Source organism: Sinohyriopsis cumingii, chromosome 7 (genome assembly GCF_028554795.1).
Source record: "Sinohyriopsis cumingii isolate HCF-2022 chromosome 7, ASM2855479v2, whole genome shotgun sequence".
NCBI classification, from domain to species: Eukaryota; Metazoa; Mollusca; class Bivalvia; order Unionida; family Unionidae; genus Sinohyriopsis; species Sinohyriopsis cumingii.
Window position 1 is genome coordinate 62,417,650 of NC_142967.1, and position 18,231 is coordinate 62,435,880.

The 18,231-nt window shown below is 33.1% G+C and overlaps 1 protein-coding gene across 1 annotated transcript in view; it reads right to left on the bottom strand.

Moving 5' to 3' along the window:
- Positions 1-476: 476 nt before the first annotated feature.
- LOC149795380 (ras-related protein Rab-24-like) overlaps positions 477-18,231 on the bottom strand; it is a 37,924-nt gene continuing 20,169 nt past the window's right edge. Inside the window, exons 5-7 of the mRNA XM_089965162.1 lie at positions 16,515-16,565; positions 14,202-14,273; positions 477-11,124 (exon numbers count right to left, since the gene is read on the bottom strand). Of these exons, the coding sequence (XP_089821288.1) occupies positions 11,045-11,124; positions 14,202-14,273; positions 16,515-16,565 (203 nt within the window). The 3' untranslated portion in view covers positions 477-11,044. The remainder of the gene's footprint in view (positions 11,125-14,201; positions 14,274-16,514; positions 16,566-18,231) is intronic.

Below are 18,231 nucleotides of genomic sequence, written 5' to 3' on the forward strand. Positions count from 1 at the left end.
TTATTGCCACTGAATTTTGGGCCTAATTTTTTTATGAAACTTTATATGGATGAGATCACATCTGGGTTCCTTTGTCATTGTGCAACTTCATCAAAGGTGTCTTCCTCTGAAAGTGTACTTTTAAATCATTACCTATTACTCACAATTGTCACCAAGCCCTTTCCACTAAAATCTACATTGCCCAACTTTCATTCAAAAACAGGGGACATCAATTCCTGAAAACTGCTTGTTTCAACTTTATTGGATTTGTGGTTCAAGAATGCAAGAATATTTAGCAGTGATGCTGCTGCAAATATTTGCACAAGATAGTGTTAAAACTTAAAATTCCATGGATTCTAAGATTTTCTTTGCGGGAAAAACAGGGCAGGAATTTTGTTCTTCACTAATACTGAACACACAAAAGGCAGTAAATTACAGATCATAAATTTTTCCAAGTAAATTTAAGGGATGAAATTTATAAAAGCATTTAAAAAATATTGTATTTTAAAGAATACTTTTATTTTATCTGCTTTGTCTTATTTGTTCAATATCTATTCACATTACATGATACATGCAATGGTTTACACAAAGTTCTAATATCACAAGTCTAGAATCAGGTTATTTTAATACAAATATCCTTTTGTATCACCCTTATTTCTTATATTTCTAAAACCTACTATTTCATTTGACACCTTACCAAAGTATGTATATATTAAGACATAATATAGTTTAATTAACATAAGATGATAATTATGAAAACTAATGAATACAGTAACAATAATAAACAGTAATAATTACAACATTGTTTACCAAATGCTGCTGTAGTAATCACTGTTTACAAAAGTACTCATTTATTTGTCGAGTGCAACTGCAAATAACATAGACTCTGATAAGTCAATGAATAATGAACCAGCAGATCAGGGTCTTTGTTGTTTCTTGTCCTCATGCTAACACATGTATAGATCCAAATCTGCCAGAGCAGCATCAATAGCAGATCTGGGTCTGTGTAGTTGGACGTGACACGTACAAGAGTATATACATTATTCAACTCCCATTCCAAAAATCAAGTTAGTTTCCAGCCAATATGTCACATTAACATATCTTTCATTGTAAAAATGCTGTCTTTAACTCAGAGGAGTTATCTACATGTGCCTTGTTTTACCTTTGTCAAACCAGCAAGTATAAATATCATGAAAGAAACAAATATTAATTTTAATTTATATTTTTGTATCTTATTATCAAAGTTTGTTTCTTCTAAATGTCATCCATATATTCCTTCAAGTAAATAACTTTCCTAGAAATAAAAGGTTTATAATCTATCCTCTGACGCATTCTGCATATAAAATAATGGCATTAGCAAGAGCAAGATAAAAAACCAATTATTGTAACATGTTTTTCAGTGGGTATTTATAAAGGACAAATTTACCACCGAACACTTTGGTTCACATAAAGTTTGTGTTGGAACCCAACTATTTTATTGCAAAAAATACCCTTGTAACAAGAGTTTACTTAATGTAACTTTTAAAAATGAAGTCAAAAGAACCACAAAATAAAAATAATAGGAATCGAAGACCATTTCTTCCCTATTACTGCTGAATGTTGAAAATATCTGATATTCTTCAGTGACAAGATTTTCAAACTAGCTGCTGTGTTGGATATATTGTATGTTAGTTTGGCACCATTTTCATCAATGACCAATAAGGCATCATGCTTGACATACCCTGTATATTTCATAGGAGGTAACCATGACCCTCCACCTCTGCAAATCTGAAATTTTAAATACTCATCAAATTATTTATTTTTATGGGCAATTAGTGACAGAATACTCTTTCTTGTACTTTTCTGTATGATGACCCTTACTTGGTAACAGACATTAAACTATAAGTGTACGCAAAGTGAAAAATACACACCTGCTATTAATTTGAATGTCAATTTGGATTGCCCTGGAGCCTAAGGTATTTCAAAATATATATTTAAAAAATAAAAATAAATATATACTCCAACATTTCAATCATCATTAAATCATAGCTGAAATGAAGCAAGTACACAAATTACAGATATATATGACTGCGTATTTGAGCCAATAGTGTTCACATCTGGATGCATGATATATACATAAATAGATACTCCAACATTTTAATCATCATTAAATCATAGCTGAAATGAAGCAAGTACACAAATTACAGATATATATCACTGCAAATCTGAGCCAATAGTGTTCCCATCAATCATAATCATTGTTCTTTACAAGGTCTTCCAACTTTCCTTCCTTTGTTCAAGGTAAAAATGAAGTGTGTAAAATATTCAATGTTCATCAGTCCACCAATCACAGTAGTTTGATCAGTTTTAGCTTTATTTTTACATATATATATATATATATATTCTCTGTGTAAAGAAATAATTCTGCTCAAAATTATATTAATCCTCATTTTCTTGTTATTCTGTTTACTGTATAAAAAATTCTGAGAGAACATGACAATTGTGTCAAGCCATGAAGACATTCTCATCCTGATTTATATTCTTTAACTCAATCTACCCTGTTAAACATATCTCCAAAGTAAAGTCTTTAAAGACTTTTTTTCAACTTAATCTTTAAAGAATCAGGAAATTGAGACTGGTAACCAACCAAGAAGTAGCAAGTCTGAGAAAAAGTAACTTCAATATTTACAGCACCCTTTTCCAAAATGGTTAACACAAACAAAAATCAACTACAAGTACAAAAACAATATATCCATTAAAAAACCAAAACAACATAATCTGATACGGCACCAAACTTTGTCAAGAGTTGTTTCCCCTACAATGTCTTCTAGAGAAAACCAATCTCACAAAGATCTAGTACAGTTAGAAAAAAAATGTATTATCTTTAACTGATAAAAATCAGTCATGCAAAATATAAAAATTATGTAACACTCTGTCACACTAATATTCACTCAGTATTTAAATATTTCAGTTAAATTTTATTAATATATTTCCAGTGATAAAATTCACATACTAATTACAAGGAGACATTTAAGTAGCAGATATGAAATAATATAGTTTTCTCATATATATATATATATATATATATATATATACTAAGCATTTTGAAAATAGTATACCAGGCACATTTTTAAATAAATTTAGAAATTTATTCAGTACAATAAAAAATAAAAGAACTCCTAATATCAGATGTTAGGTTATTTATACTCCTATATATCACCTAAATGGGTTAGCAATACACCTTCCCTCCTTTCATCTTATAGCATAAGAAAACCCATTACTGGTGATAGTGTCTGAAGATGCTTAAGCAGAGATGTGAAATTTATTCCTATTTCACTGAGCTACACATTTATGAAAATCATCTGAATTCAGCCAAATACTACTGCTGTACAGATTATTACAAGAAGAAACAAGAAACCATCAAATTAAACAGCATTATAAAATAAAGCCCTATTATATTGACATAATATAGAAAGACTAATTTCTAATTGGATTTATTGTGTGGAAAATCACCAAAAAAATATATATTCAGGCTGCTTAATTTAAAAATACAATGGTAGCCAGGGAAATCATTGTGTTACAAATATATGCCACAGTACTATGATTTCTGAAAGTGTTCATATAAAAACAATACAAATTTCTAAACTGTATATATAGGTGACACCACGTTAAAAATGTCTTCCCTGGTCTAAAATATATTTTACTGTAACAGCCCTTTGTTTGTGAATCCACTTTACAATTGCCTCCCATCAGTCAAAGAAAAAAAATCAAGTAAAATAAATTAAGCAGTTCTAATACATAATACTATATACAAACCAACTAATAAAAAAAAAACAACCAGGCAAATATTTGATGAGGTACCATACTTGTAATAACCTACTTATAATTCTACTGTATACAGAAATAAGAGTTCAATTCTTACACACATTATTGTTCTTTTTACATATTGTATTTTATATTGGTATTGTCTAACACCATGTAGAAATCTGACATTTTACAACAGTATAACAATCAAGATACAAAATAAATCATGACACAGACGGAAGTTGCACACAAAAATGAACATGCTGCAAAACTGATCCCCTGATGTTCTTGCTTCTCTTCAGTGCCACTGCCACTGCAATTTGATTTTTGCAAGAAACTTGCTGAAGCACGGAATCTTGTTTGTACCTCATGCTCCACAAATTAGAAAAAAGTAACAGAAAATGTATACAATCACCGAAATTGGCTGATATAGCATTTTAATTTTTAATTTGCTGACTTTATTTGTCAAAATTCAATGCAATATTACACGAATGACAACTCAAAATGAGGCCTGACAATGGGATCTATCAGTCTGTGCAGGCAGCCGTATTGTTTAACAATAACATCTGGGGAACAATTTGGAAGAATAGTAGGTGCTTATTTTTTCTCCTCTGTTCAATTCCAACTGATATATGAAATACTCCATGATAATACTGCACTTTGAGAGTATCCTCATGGGTTTTCCATAATTTTTTACTTATGTCCCCCAAATCTTCACCATATGCATCCTCCTATACATGAGTTTTCATCATTAAAATAAAAACTGAAAAAAATATGCCTACAACTTTTCATTAGCAGATGTCCATCCATGTCTATGTTGGTGCTAGCAATGGCAAAAGTCACCAAAAGTGATAAAACCTGTAAGATGGCAATAAATATCTATTTTAAAACAATGTATCTGGCAATGAAAATATTCAAGATTTGTGGATGCTGCCCGAGTTACATGTACAGGGTTTTCTGGCCATCAGTATAATGTATTTTTGTGGTTAAAGTGACTCCTATGGCATGGAAGATTTTATTGATGTTGAGGCTAAAATAACGACAAATGAAACTAAATTTATGCAAATAAATAATTTGTCATTTAATTAATGATTCTTAGTTTTGAAAAAGGTAATTCAGAAAACATGGTATTTATTATAATAAACACTGGCAGGTAATGAGTGTACACTAAAGTTACACTGGAGCAAGATCTAGATTGGAAAATTTCATAATGCAGCTAATTTCAGATAGTAAAGCTTATTAACTTTTATCGCTAGCTACTTCAGTACATGATAAAACTTAATTGCAATAATGAAAGTGTCCAAGGAAAATATAGTAGAACACTGCAGACCACAAAGTTAAGTTTGGCAAAACTGTCAAAGTAAATTTCTCACTTTTACAGTACTATTAGTACATTACGTACTATTATTTTCCTTTGTCCTTCTAAAATGTTGTATCTCTCCCAAGTTTGGAGGGTGGGGGTCACCATGTCCCTTGCCTTTGGGCTCCTATGTACAACACTGCCATTATCTCATGTGTAGATATATCATTCAGATATAATGCTTAAGTCAGACAATGGGATTACATGTATGAACATCTGCAAAAGATGTGCCACAAAATCAGTTGATCACAACCATTGAAGGAAACCAAGCCCTGAATTCACTTTAATTCCCAGCACAAAATTTGAATTCATGGTCACATACTCCAATTCTGTGACACTTCATTTTCAATAACTTAATGCTCAAAATAAAGTTTTGGTCATGTTAACTTCCAGATTTTCTTATTTTTAATACTTTTTTCACAAATAACTGACTATGAACAGTGCAAAACTAGTATCTAGCTATCCTAAGCGCTTTCAACTCTTAATGAGTCTTTTTCAAAGGCAAATACAAAACATAGACAAGACAAACAAATAAAACAGACAAACCATTGTCTAAAAACTTTACATGACTAGGACTTGTTGCGGATGCTGAAAGATATTTTATATTGACCAAGAAATCGATGAGCCATAGCGTCATCTGTTATTTTATGTAAATTTATGTACGCGCAAATTATATCCCGGATATTACATTGCTATAGTTGTAATTATAGGTTACTGGGTGACTAATAAGCAGATTTAGAGAATCGAAAAGAAAACATGCTGGCTGCAAAAAGGTGATTTTATTTGTGAATGGCTGTCTTTTTCTAGTCTTCTTGGTTTAAATCGCTTGGTTTCAATGTTCCAAGGAGGCGTATCCAGTAAGAGCCCTTTTCTTTCCTGGTTTCAGAACTCCATTTGGGGTTGTGAGCAGTCACTATTAAGTGTTATATCACTTAAAGTGTGGCCATGGGAGGAGAAGTGTAGGAGAAGTGTTCTGCGACTGGGCTTCTGTACAGCTTCTTTGTCATCCAATCAGACAGACAGACAGACAGACAGACACACACACACACATATATTTGTGTGTATGTGGTTGCAGGGCCTTTTACTGTAGTGTTTCGAATACCATGGCATTTAAACATCTTTTATCAGTGATGTCACCATGCCTAACATCTGAATAACCTATATGAAAACATAATGTCAGGAAGTTCACACAGCTGGGAATATTACAAATGTGAAAAATAACTTTATTCTGTGTAAACAAACTCACAGATTTTCCTTAACATGTACCAATTTAAGCGGGGCCCTGAGTGGCCGAGTGGTCTAAAGCGCTCTCCGTTCCGGAACACTGCCATTTCACCTCTGTCTGCGTGGGTTCGAGTCCAAGGCTCGGCTAGCGTGGGTACGTGGGAAAGCCTGCCAGTAGCTTCTCGTGGGTCGGTGGTTCTTCCCTGGGTTTTCCAGGGTTCTTCCTCCACCAGTTATACTGGCCGCCATGTATAGCCTATCTTGTGCTGAAAAATGGCGTTAAACCCTAGAACAACAACAACAACCAATTTAAGCAAATGATCAAATCATATTCATACCATATCAAGTTTCAATCCCTATTTTGTACTTTTCAATCATAAAATCATGCCAAGCACAATGTACACAAATTGTTTGCTTCACAAGTTAAAGAATATAAGCAGAAATGGTGACATGACTGACAATGTTTGATAAAAATTGTTATCTAGCATGAATGAAGCATATTAATGGTGTATTGTCACACTTGTGGGTATTGTTTCAGTCTAGGTTCAAGGTAGTAACATGCTGATAGGATGTACTAGTGTGTGTGTGTGTGTATATATATATATATATATATATATATATATATATATATATATATATATATATATATAGTGTGTGTGTGTGATTTGGATTTTTGTAGCTTTAACAATTTTTCAGTCATATTGCTACGATGTCTGCAGTGTGGCAGTTTATAGTGATGTCTAGCACTGGGGCATCATGCCACAGACATGTAGCATGATGTCCCAACCAGTCACATTATCCTGACACCAGTCCGACCAGTCCTAACACTAACCCTCTTAATGCTGAGCGTCAAGTGAGGCAGCTGTTATTACCATTTGTAAGTCTTTGGTATAACTTGGACGGGGATCAAACCCATGACCTCCCGCATCCGAGGCGGATGCTCTAACCACTAGGCCACTGGAATGGTATATATATATATATATATATATATATATATATATATATATATATATATATATATATATATATGAATCTGAGTCAGTTAAACTGTTTTGCTTAGATAAGTTCATGATACTTTGAATTCATTTATTATTGTGGGTGTCAAGTTTAATGGTTTTGCTAAAACTTGGCTTTTCATCTGTACTGAGACTCATGGATTGAGGTAGTGGTCCTACTCTTCATGGCTCATAATTAGCTTTAGTCCACTAGCCCAAGGCTTGTAAAGTTTCAGTTCTTGCTGGTCAGCATTTTGTGTGAAGGACTAGTAAAGAGTCTGCAGGACTAATACATTTCTTAATCTACTAATCCTTCAGGCTCCAAAGCAATTTATGTTAAATTCTAGACCTGCTGTTTTCACAAATAAATTGCTGTCTGTTGGAGTTTAAATTGAATGGGTTGCAACAAATACATGGCTATAACAACTGGTACTCCATTGTAAAAGATCACTATCACAGTAATGGGGCAAGAACTTTAGCACCGGATGAAATAAAAATGCATGCTGTCATCTTCCAAAGCTTCAAGAGTAATTCTTGAACCAGTCTAGAAAAAAAATGTATCACAATAAATACATCACACCAACTTTCAAACAAAGTTATTATAAATCATTTTTGGAAGCATCAGGATTTCCAATGAAGAAATTAACCCATGAAAGTTTTATGTAACAATGGTTCAATAACATTTCATATTTTAAAAAAAATTAAAAAATCACATCTGAGTAATAACACAGTCATAAACTCTGTTCATTATATTTTGATTAATAAGTTAGACATTGTTTAATATCTTGAAAATGACCAACACACTTCAATTTAAATTCTATGGTAAAAGTATAAAAATCATGATTTGTATTTTCAAAATAAATGTTCTAAAATTATCAAAAATTTTGTGCTAAAAAAATTCACTGATCTGCTTGCTAATCCTGGCATGTGATTACCAATAATACCAAGTGACTTGTTCTGGATAAAAAAATTTTTAACAATTACAGTCAATTTATACTCTTTCTTCCCACTGTACAAGTAGTAATAAAAAGAATTACTGAAAGTCAAAATTATATTAGTAAATTATAATAAATCATTTCTTCTGAATTTGTTCTTTGACTAAAACCATCATTTGTCTGCTCCCAATCTGTGTATGACCCTTTTAATTCAACTTAGAATATATCTATCACTTTCATGAAAGAACAGAGGAAATGTTGGATGTTGGTTGATGGTTGGTTTGAATAGCATGTACCTCTGCAAAGCTTACAGAGGTCACCAGCAGTTATTTTAAATATTAACTACCATGCACAAAATAAGTTTAGACTAAAAGCAATTTTGACAACAAAATTTTGGTCCCTTCTCTAATTACATATTTGAATAGGGGTGCTAATTTTTTATTTTTACATTTTAACTTTTAAAATTTAACTTTTAATCAGCATTATACAGCCAGTATTATGCTGACATACCATTAGAGCAACCGATCAACCAATCTACCTACCTATGGTGACAAGGCATACAAGTAAAATTGAAATGATTCATGTTGCTACTGTATTTGTTTTGCTTAATATATGTTCTTAAAAACTGCTTAATCAGCTATTAACAATGCACAGCAAAATAACCTTATTTTTCAGTGGGGAAAGTCACTGCCAAGTAACCTTGGAGCGACAGCCAGTAGTAGATGCATAATCTAAGCATCAATGATAACCTTAATTGGCTACTTCCAATGAAGACTCACAGGAAAAGCATGAACGTGCAGTTCAGTCCTCTAATTCTTGTACTCATCCACATGTAAATATACAGTTAATCTGCTGAGGGTAACATTTCACAATATACAACCTACAGTCATTAATAGTGAATGTTTACTACTGAATAAACATAACTGTTCCTACTTCAAACTGTACTGGTCAGAAAGAACCTTCTGTACATAGCACCACAGAATCTGTGATCATAAATACAAATACTTAATCCATGTTAGTATGCAAACAATTCATGTCATAGTGACCTGCTTTTGTTGTAAGGACATGGTACTAACAGAAATTCATCAATTTATCAGGTTTCATGACTGGATCATGAACAGCAGTCAGTAAATGAATTTCAAACAAAAAGTTTTAACACGGTCACTAAACCATGAAATATAGGTCAAAAAGGACTCTTTTTACAATTATAATGAGGTCACACTTGTCAAGATGCATCCACTCACTAAATTGCATTATTCTAGGCTGGATAGTATGCAAACTATATGCCAAAAAATCATGTCATCATAAGCAAAATGCATAACCTAACCCAAAACCAGTAAAAGATGAAATATCCGTCATGGTGAGTTTCTTTTGTTGAAAAGGATGTGGTAGTAAGAGATGAATAACAACATCAGTTTTCAAAATTCTTGCATACAATACCTGAGAAATTAACATCAAAGACAAAATGTAACCCAAGACAATGAATAAAAAAATATGGACCATAATGACTTACTACTAAAATGTGTAGTTTTTATCAAGATGCATAAGCTTTCATGATTATATATAGGATATTAAGCACACAGCATGAAAAATACCTATGGTCATAAGCTGAATGCAAAAATCTAACCAGTCAGTAAAACGTGAAATGCAGACCACAGTGACTTGTTTATGTAGGTGTTATACCAAATTATATGGATACAATGATCTTGCTTAATCAGTCAGGCATGATCAATCAATTCACAAAATTTAACCAGTCAGTGAAGCATGAAACAAGGGTCACAGTGACTTTAAGACAAGGGCATAATACTCATCAAGATGCATCTTTCCACCAATTTTCAGGACTCTGGGTAGGTATCATAAATTCACACTTAAGGTAAATAATGTAGTCAACAGCTAAATGCAAACATTTAAGATAAGCCAGTGAAATGTAGGTCACAGTGACCTTTTGTTGTAAAAATGTGGTACCAATAGAGATTCATACAATCATTTAGTTTGATAATTCTAGCATGAACATTGCTCAAGACTGAAAACAAGTCCATGAAATATGGCTGACAGTGACCTACTTTTGTGATGAGGATCCAGCAGTTTTCAAGATGCAACCCCTCACCAGGTTTAAAGAATGAATGAATAATAGTATATATAAAGGGTACCACAAAATGTTTGTTCATGAGCTAAATGCAACAATTAACCTTAGCACACAAAATCTAAATCTTGGTCAAAGTGATCATCTTTTGTTGTAAGGATCTAGTACTAAAAGAGATGCATACAACTGGCTAGTCTAATGATTCTGTCATGAAGAGAACTTGAGCAAAAAACTTAAGATAAAAAATTTAAGCAATGTCACTGAAGCGAAAAATAAGAGTGACAATGACAGACTTTTGTGCTGAGGGTGAATACAGATCAAAATGTGCTCCCTCACCAAATTTCATGATTCCAGGAAGGACAATATTTTATGTGCCAAAAAAAAACTTAATTACAAAAGCTCAACCAAAGAATGCACAAAAAATGTACTTAGGATGTCATAATGGTTGAGATTTATTGAGGTTGTACATATGTATATGCTTTTATCTAGGTTGACAACAACATTGGGATTAGTAAAATAGTTCTTCTCTACTTAAAGAGATGAGTTATTTATTAGTCTCTGCATTTCACAAACAGAGGTGTCTGATTATTCGACAGTAGAGCCTTGCATAAATAATAGACTCTGTCAACATGACAGAAAAACTTGCTGTTCCAGAACTTGTTCACTCACATGAAGCAAGTTGCCATCATTGACATTTCGGTATCCTGATGCACCTTCTGTTAAGTAGGTGGCTCTTTTCTCTGTCCAGCTGTATTCGGTCTTGCTCTGCAATACAAAATCAAACAAACGAGAGTTTAATCCTTTCTGAATTCAGGACTACATAACTTGTAAGTAACAAAATGTAACCTGGCAAGTGTCAATATCAAGCCCTGATATTCTTCATCATTTATATCAAAAACTAGGCTGTTGTCTTGTCCTTTGTTTACAGAATGTTGGAACATAGTCCCATATCTGCATAACTGTATGCATCATTGATGTCTGCTTAAATTAGGTCATAACTCAAAAAAGATGACATAGGGGTCAGCTGAACCCATGTCATTATTCTAACATGAAGTCTTCTTACTACCATGGCAAGTAAAAATGAGCAATAGGAATAGTGGAGATCCGCAGTACACCATTTCACTACTGAGACCCGACAAAGCATTACCATCAAACAAGATGAATATGATCAAAAAGTCTAATTACAGGAAAAAAGGACATCAGTACTGACTAAAGAAACATTTTTGACAGTGGTATATACTGGTACATCAGTCAAACAAAATTTTTCTTCCTATGATCTCCTGCAGGCTCGAGGATTTAGAACAGACCCAAAGCACTAACCTGCAAATCAAACAAGATTATTGGAGACAGGGCCACAGTGGCTCCTTAGTTAGCATGGAAATTCTACAAATGGATCATTATAGGCTGACTACCATGGTGTGTCCTTGGGAAAGGAACTTTGCTTTAAATTCCTGTGTACAAAATAAAACAACCTGTGTTGCTGTGCCACAAAACGGCAAAGCAACTATATTTTACATACTGTGGGCATTAAGTTTCATGGTTTTAAAAACAAAATGCATTTTTTCTCAGGGCTATTCTATTAAAATGCACATGGTGACAACGAAAGACAGTTTTGAATTTTGGTAGACATCCTAAGATGCAAATAAGGCCTTTTTGGATCCACCCATAAAATTTATATCTGGTTAAAGTCACTGTCAGAATTTTTTTTAAAAACAAGATCAGATATCACAAAATGTCTGTACTTGTCAAAATAACAACAAATCTGCACAAATTATCTGTTCATTTGCTAACTTAACATGTCAGACATTAGGCACAAGATGTCCATAACTATCCCAAGCAACTGTTTGGTCAACATGTTTTCCCCATTTCAGGATAACATTGGGTCATCATGTTTTTGACAGACATAGTGTAAGAGGGCTGGGTACTTTGCCCACATTGCCTTGGCACTTGATAGGCAATACAAGTTAGACAAATTGACTGGTCAGCTTTTCTTACGCATACTTCACATGCCAGTTTTCCAAAGTGAAAAACATACATATGCCTGGCTACCAAAGCAAGTGAGCCTCTTGTCTTTACTACTGTGACTGTTAATGGCCAAACACTGTGGGGAGGGGCCCCGAGTGGCCGAGTGGTCTAAAGCACTCACCGTTCCGGATCACTGCCATCTCACCTCTGTCTACATGTGTTCGAGTCCAAGGCTCGGCTAGCGTGGGTACGTGGGAAAGCCTGTCAGTAGCTTCTCATGGGTCGGTGGTTCTTCCCTGGGTTTTCCAGGGTTCTTCCTCCACCAGTTATACTGGCCGCCATGTATAGCCTATCTTGTGCTGAAAAATGGCTTTAAACCCTACAACAACAACAACAACAACAACCACCAAACACTTTGGGTGTCCTGAGTCCTTTACAGATCTCGCTATTGTCAGCATAGGTTCTAGTCATATGTGTATGTGAGAAAGCTTGCCAGTAGCTTCCTGTGGGTTGGTGGTTCTTTTCTAGGTCTATCTGAACTCTTCCTCCACCACATATATTCACCACAATATGGCGTATCAAGTGCAAAAAATATTTTTACACCCAAAAAAATTACAAATATACTTTGTAGGGGTATGCAGTGGAGCAAGATTATTTATGGAAGCTCAAAAACAGACATTTTTATTCATTGTTGACTTGTATAAAGTTCAGTGATGACAACAACAAAAATAGAAGCAAGCATGCCAGGGTGTAGACATGTCATTTTCCAATACCATGTCACACAAATAAGATTCTAACAAAACAACTGTTTTAATCTGAATTATATCTTTTTTCATTCCTTCTATCTTTGCACACAGTATTGCTTCTGAGTGCTAATTAGCCACACTTATGTCCTAAATAATACACTAATCCCTCACTATGTCGCTGTTCATAAGACCCATAAAGGTGTAGTCATATAGGAGGACCACGCTTAAGGGCAAAATAGATATGTACGCAGTGAAAGTACGATTCTCTTGACCCTGTTGCAAGTTAATGTCAATCCCCTGTCAATGTCTGGTCATTGAAAGCTAGCTTTCATATTCTGAGTTAATATTAACTCATCTTTTTTCAGTTCAATGAGTACTGTAGAACTGTTTCGATATAGGAAGTTTCATGATTTTGGATAAGGGTTTGCATCAAATGAAGGATACTTTTATGTCTGCAATTACATTCCAATCCACAAGATTCCTACACAAAATTCACATATGATGCATGATGAGTGAAATTTCTACGCTGGCAGGGTGACAAGAAACATGCATGACCATGTTTAATTTCAGACTCATTAAAGTTAATCAGCAAGTTTACAACTTCGAATTTTACTCATGACAACTTAGGAGAAATGAAGCAAACACAAGCAGTTTTATGCAGACATACCCAGCCACTTGTTTCAGCCATTCAAAGAATCAATTTTATGGAATAAACATCCTGGGACATAAATAATTTTCTACCCGACTAACCTGGAATGTATTCCATTTTGAATTACCATGCCCTGGTCCAAAACTGCCATCCAACGTATGTTTTAATGAAACAGCCATCAGTACTCAAATTCTGGATTAGAGAAGGGGATCCTATTATTTCCACAGTAAAATAATTGTTCTTGGGGTCTTAAATTTGTGGTTTGTAATCAACAACAAAACCCACAGAAATGTGCACCCTTGTGAAAACCAGTAAATTCACAAAAGTTTCACTCCAGCTCTAAAGGAGGGCCTTGACCTTGCACAGAGAAGGTATTAATGTAATACACTCAAAGATACTTGCTGAATTAAACAGACTGTAATTAATATGCAGCTTCACCACAACAAAAAAGAAAGGAAAATAAAGGTAAGAGAAAAACTCACCCCCTTTTTGTTTCCTTTCATCTTCTTCTTTTTTCTGTATACAGTATTTGGCTACACTTTGAAACAGTTGCTCTACAAAAAAGAAGAGTGATGACAATAAGCACCAAGACACTTAAAACATATAGAAATTTTTTTGATTAAGCAAACATTCTTCATCTTCAACACAATCAATGTGATTGTTAATGACCTAAAGATTGCCTTCATTCAACCTATATTATTTGTATTGCCTGGATTAATAATAAATTCTATAATAGCGATGCACAGCATTACCAGTATATGTTTTTCCAGTGGTACATATTGTGTTAACTTTTCACTGAATTGATACCTCGTTAATTTGTCTTAAGAATCCTGCTATGAATTTCATGATATTAACAGCATATTTTCATTCTCATAAATTATGTTTTTTAAACAGCTGTATTTGCCACATATTTAATTAAATATTATAAATTAATTATATTTAAGATTCGTTAACCACATGGTTGACATGTGCTACATGTGACAATATGGTGGTCAAATGAGATGTTGCAAAAGTTATTCTGGCCAATCCAACTTTGGAAACATTTTGGATTTTTAAAAATGTAATTGTTTTAAATATTTTTATTAGCAAATATTAATGCACTAAAGAACATATATTCCTTTGTATGACTGCAAATTGTCAAATGATGTGCAAGAAAGTAGTTTTATCTCTTTGAATTTCATGCAAGTCCACTAAATATGTTTTTCTTGTTTGTTGAGTATGTTTTATGTTTACTGGGGCTCTATGATGAACAACTTGCCTGCGTATTGGCATCCCACTCAAAGTTTCTCCGTTATTTTAACAATCATGTAACTAATAAACTGTATAAGTGTCGACTCTTACTATTGTTATCAACAAGCTCTCTCATGTCCTGAAAATGTCTTTCACTGGGATACTACTATGCTGCAAGTTTGTCCACTCCACTTAGGTTGCAGATTTTAGGTTACAACTTATACAACAATCAATACATAGCAAATTCATCTACTGAAAGATACTGCCCATTTAATTTGGGTGGACACCTCATTTTTTTTCTAAAATGAGATATTTATTTTCTTTTATCTCAACGATTTTTTCTTCAAATATTACAATAGATATGGTATGCTATTATATGGCTAGATATTTTTTCCAGCAACTGACTGATGAAATTTTTTTTTTTTAAGTGTCAAGTCACAGCCACAGAACACTGGTCCCTAAAATAACTGCAGTATACCATGGTTTGTATCATGTTATGTTCAGAAATACCATGGTATGCCAGAGTACATCTTTTGCGGTACCCAGTTCTACTCTTATATCAAGGACAATCAAGCATAACACACATGTTGGATGACAATCTAAAGAAACAAAAGGAGAACTATTACTTGGTAATTGCTTTTGGTATGAAAACTTAATAATTTTTACCTGGCTAACCTTTACGCCCATAATATATGTTAGCATCTTTGGAATTCAAAATATTATTCCTATTAATCCATGTAAATTGCATGTGTTCAATTATGTGCTGTGTAAATCCAACTCTGTTGGTCAAAGTTTACTGCCATTTAGAATCTGCACAGCTTATTTCATTGTTTTCTGTCTCATATCCCTTAGAGTACAATAGACAACTCTAGATAAAGAATACCTGTCTATATGGAACAAGTTTTGGCGAGCTTTTTAATTTTCTCATGATTTTTACCTTTGTATGAAAGAGATGTGTCCATACAGAAGGTTTATTAATCCCTTTAATTTCCCCAGAATTTTCACCAACATAAGAGACAAATTGTCCTTTAAAGAAAAATTGGCTTCGTAGCACAAAGATGTACAGAATATACTTCATGAAATCATACTGAAAAAAGGAGACAACAAACTTTTCTCATAAGCATCCTGAAAATGTTTAAAACTTTGTATAAACATCAAACACGACGAAGTATGTAAAAGTGGACCAGTTAATGTTCTAGTACAGAAATAAAATTTCAATAACATCATCTTTACACTTAGGTTGTATGCACAAATTTCATTTCTCCAACTTCTGATCATCCAACTTTAGCTTTCATACAGCCAACACTTTTTACACTGCTATTCACCTCACAGTAACAGACCCTACTTGTAATAAGTGTGTACCTACTTTTTATGGGAAAAAGTTCACTTGTCCAAGCATAAATACCATGTGTCAAGTGAGTGGATGGGACAATTTTTAAATTAAAATAATTTATGTCCTTTAAAACAAAATCCATTTTGCCTCAAAATCAAGTGTAACTGACATTTTTAATGGCAACAATCTGTGTTGAATTAAAAGGATTACTTAATTTTTACTAACAGCTTACCAATGTTTTCTCCACTTTTACTGGAAGTTTCAAAAAGAGCTGCCTGCAGATCTGTAACAAAAACAATATGCATAGTCACCATCATAGAAGAACAGCATTAAAAAAAAATTCCTCAGGAAAAAAGAAAACCCATTATTCTACTTCATACACACATAGAATATTTCTCAAATTTTAATTATCCTTAGTATTCCTTTGCAAGTCAGAGGTATGGAATGTGTCATTCATAAATGATTTGATGAAAAATGACCTTTACAACAAGCAATACGCCGGATGGGTAAATAAAATTTCAGATGGATATCAATAAATACATTAAAATGTCATAGTAATAATAAACTGTATCAAACAATCTGGTCTAACTGCAAAATCAACACGCAATAATAATATTTTCATCATAAAACTGATGTCAATATATTATCCACACTAATATTCTTCCCCATACTGAATGGTATATACTTTAACTGCTAGCTAGTGATGGGAATCAGTCAGAATTTCATAATCAATAATCGGTTCCACTTAACCAATTGATAATCAATTATAATTGGTTACTAAGAGCAAGTCTTAATTTTTGTTTGCTATACAGTTATATCTTTGCTCAAGAGTTCAAAATGTTAATAAATGTACAGGAGTAATCTCTCTTAATGACATGTATACTTTAACTTGATACAAATATTACATTTTTTTCTACTGTGTTGTATTATTATTGTTCTACAACTTTGTTAATGAAAACAACCTTTTATGGCTGATCAGTCTTAGGTAACTGACATACTGTTGCAATACCCCAATAACGTTAGAAGGACACGGTTTTCTTGTTTGTCATTATTTAAAAATATTGCAAAGGATTTTACATTTAAACTTAAAGAATTCATCAAAATGTGTTTAAATTTATGAACTCAACAATTAACTTCTTAATCATGTAATCATGACTATGTGTTCCTAGTTATAAAAATTTGCACCTATGGAATATGGTAAGGTTTTATATTTATAAGCTGAAAAGAATACATAATTCAGATCAACTTTAGTGGATTGGAAGCCCTATTTAGCTTAATATTTACACAGGAGTTTCACTAACCTTTGTGTTTTGCATGCAACTAAAAAGAAGTAGTCTCCCTTTATACACAATTGATTATCGAGTTTTACAATTGTTTATCTTATTGGTTCACTCAACTAACTGATGATCGATTACAGTAGATAATCAGAACAACACTACTGCTAGCATATCAAATGATGGCTGATCAAGGTCCAAGATGTATGCCACTGCACAAACATTTCACGACACATGAAAGCACATGCGTAAACACTTTTACCAACTTTCTATGGCAATATACTATATACTGGTATTTTTCAGAGATGAAGAATTCAGAAATTTTGTTGCTTTGAAGATGTTTCATTTTAGCCAGAAAAACTGTAGCAATTACAGATCTTGATAGATTACAATATTAAGATTGTAAATTTTGCCAGGATCTATATTTACAATCCAGGGTCCATGCTGGACTAAAATATTTGTGTGAATAACCTATCCCCTGCCTAAACAGGCTAAGTAGTAGATAGGGAGGAGTGTAAAGAAGCTACAATATTTCATGTTTCAAACTGTTGTTTAAAACAACCGTTTGACTACACACATGAGCCAAAGAGTTTAAGAACAAAAAAATCCTCTTTAAGCTTTAATAGCAAAATTATTTTAGGTTTAATTCATCAAAATTGTAATATGATTTTGTTT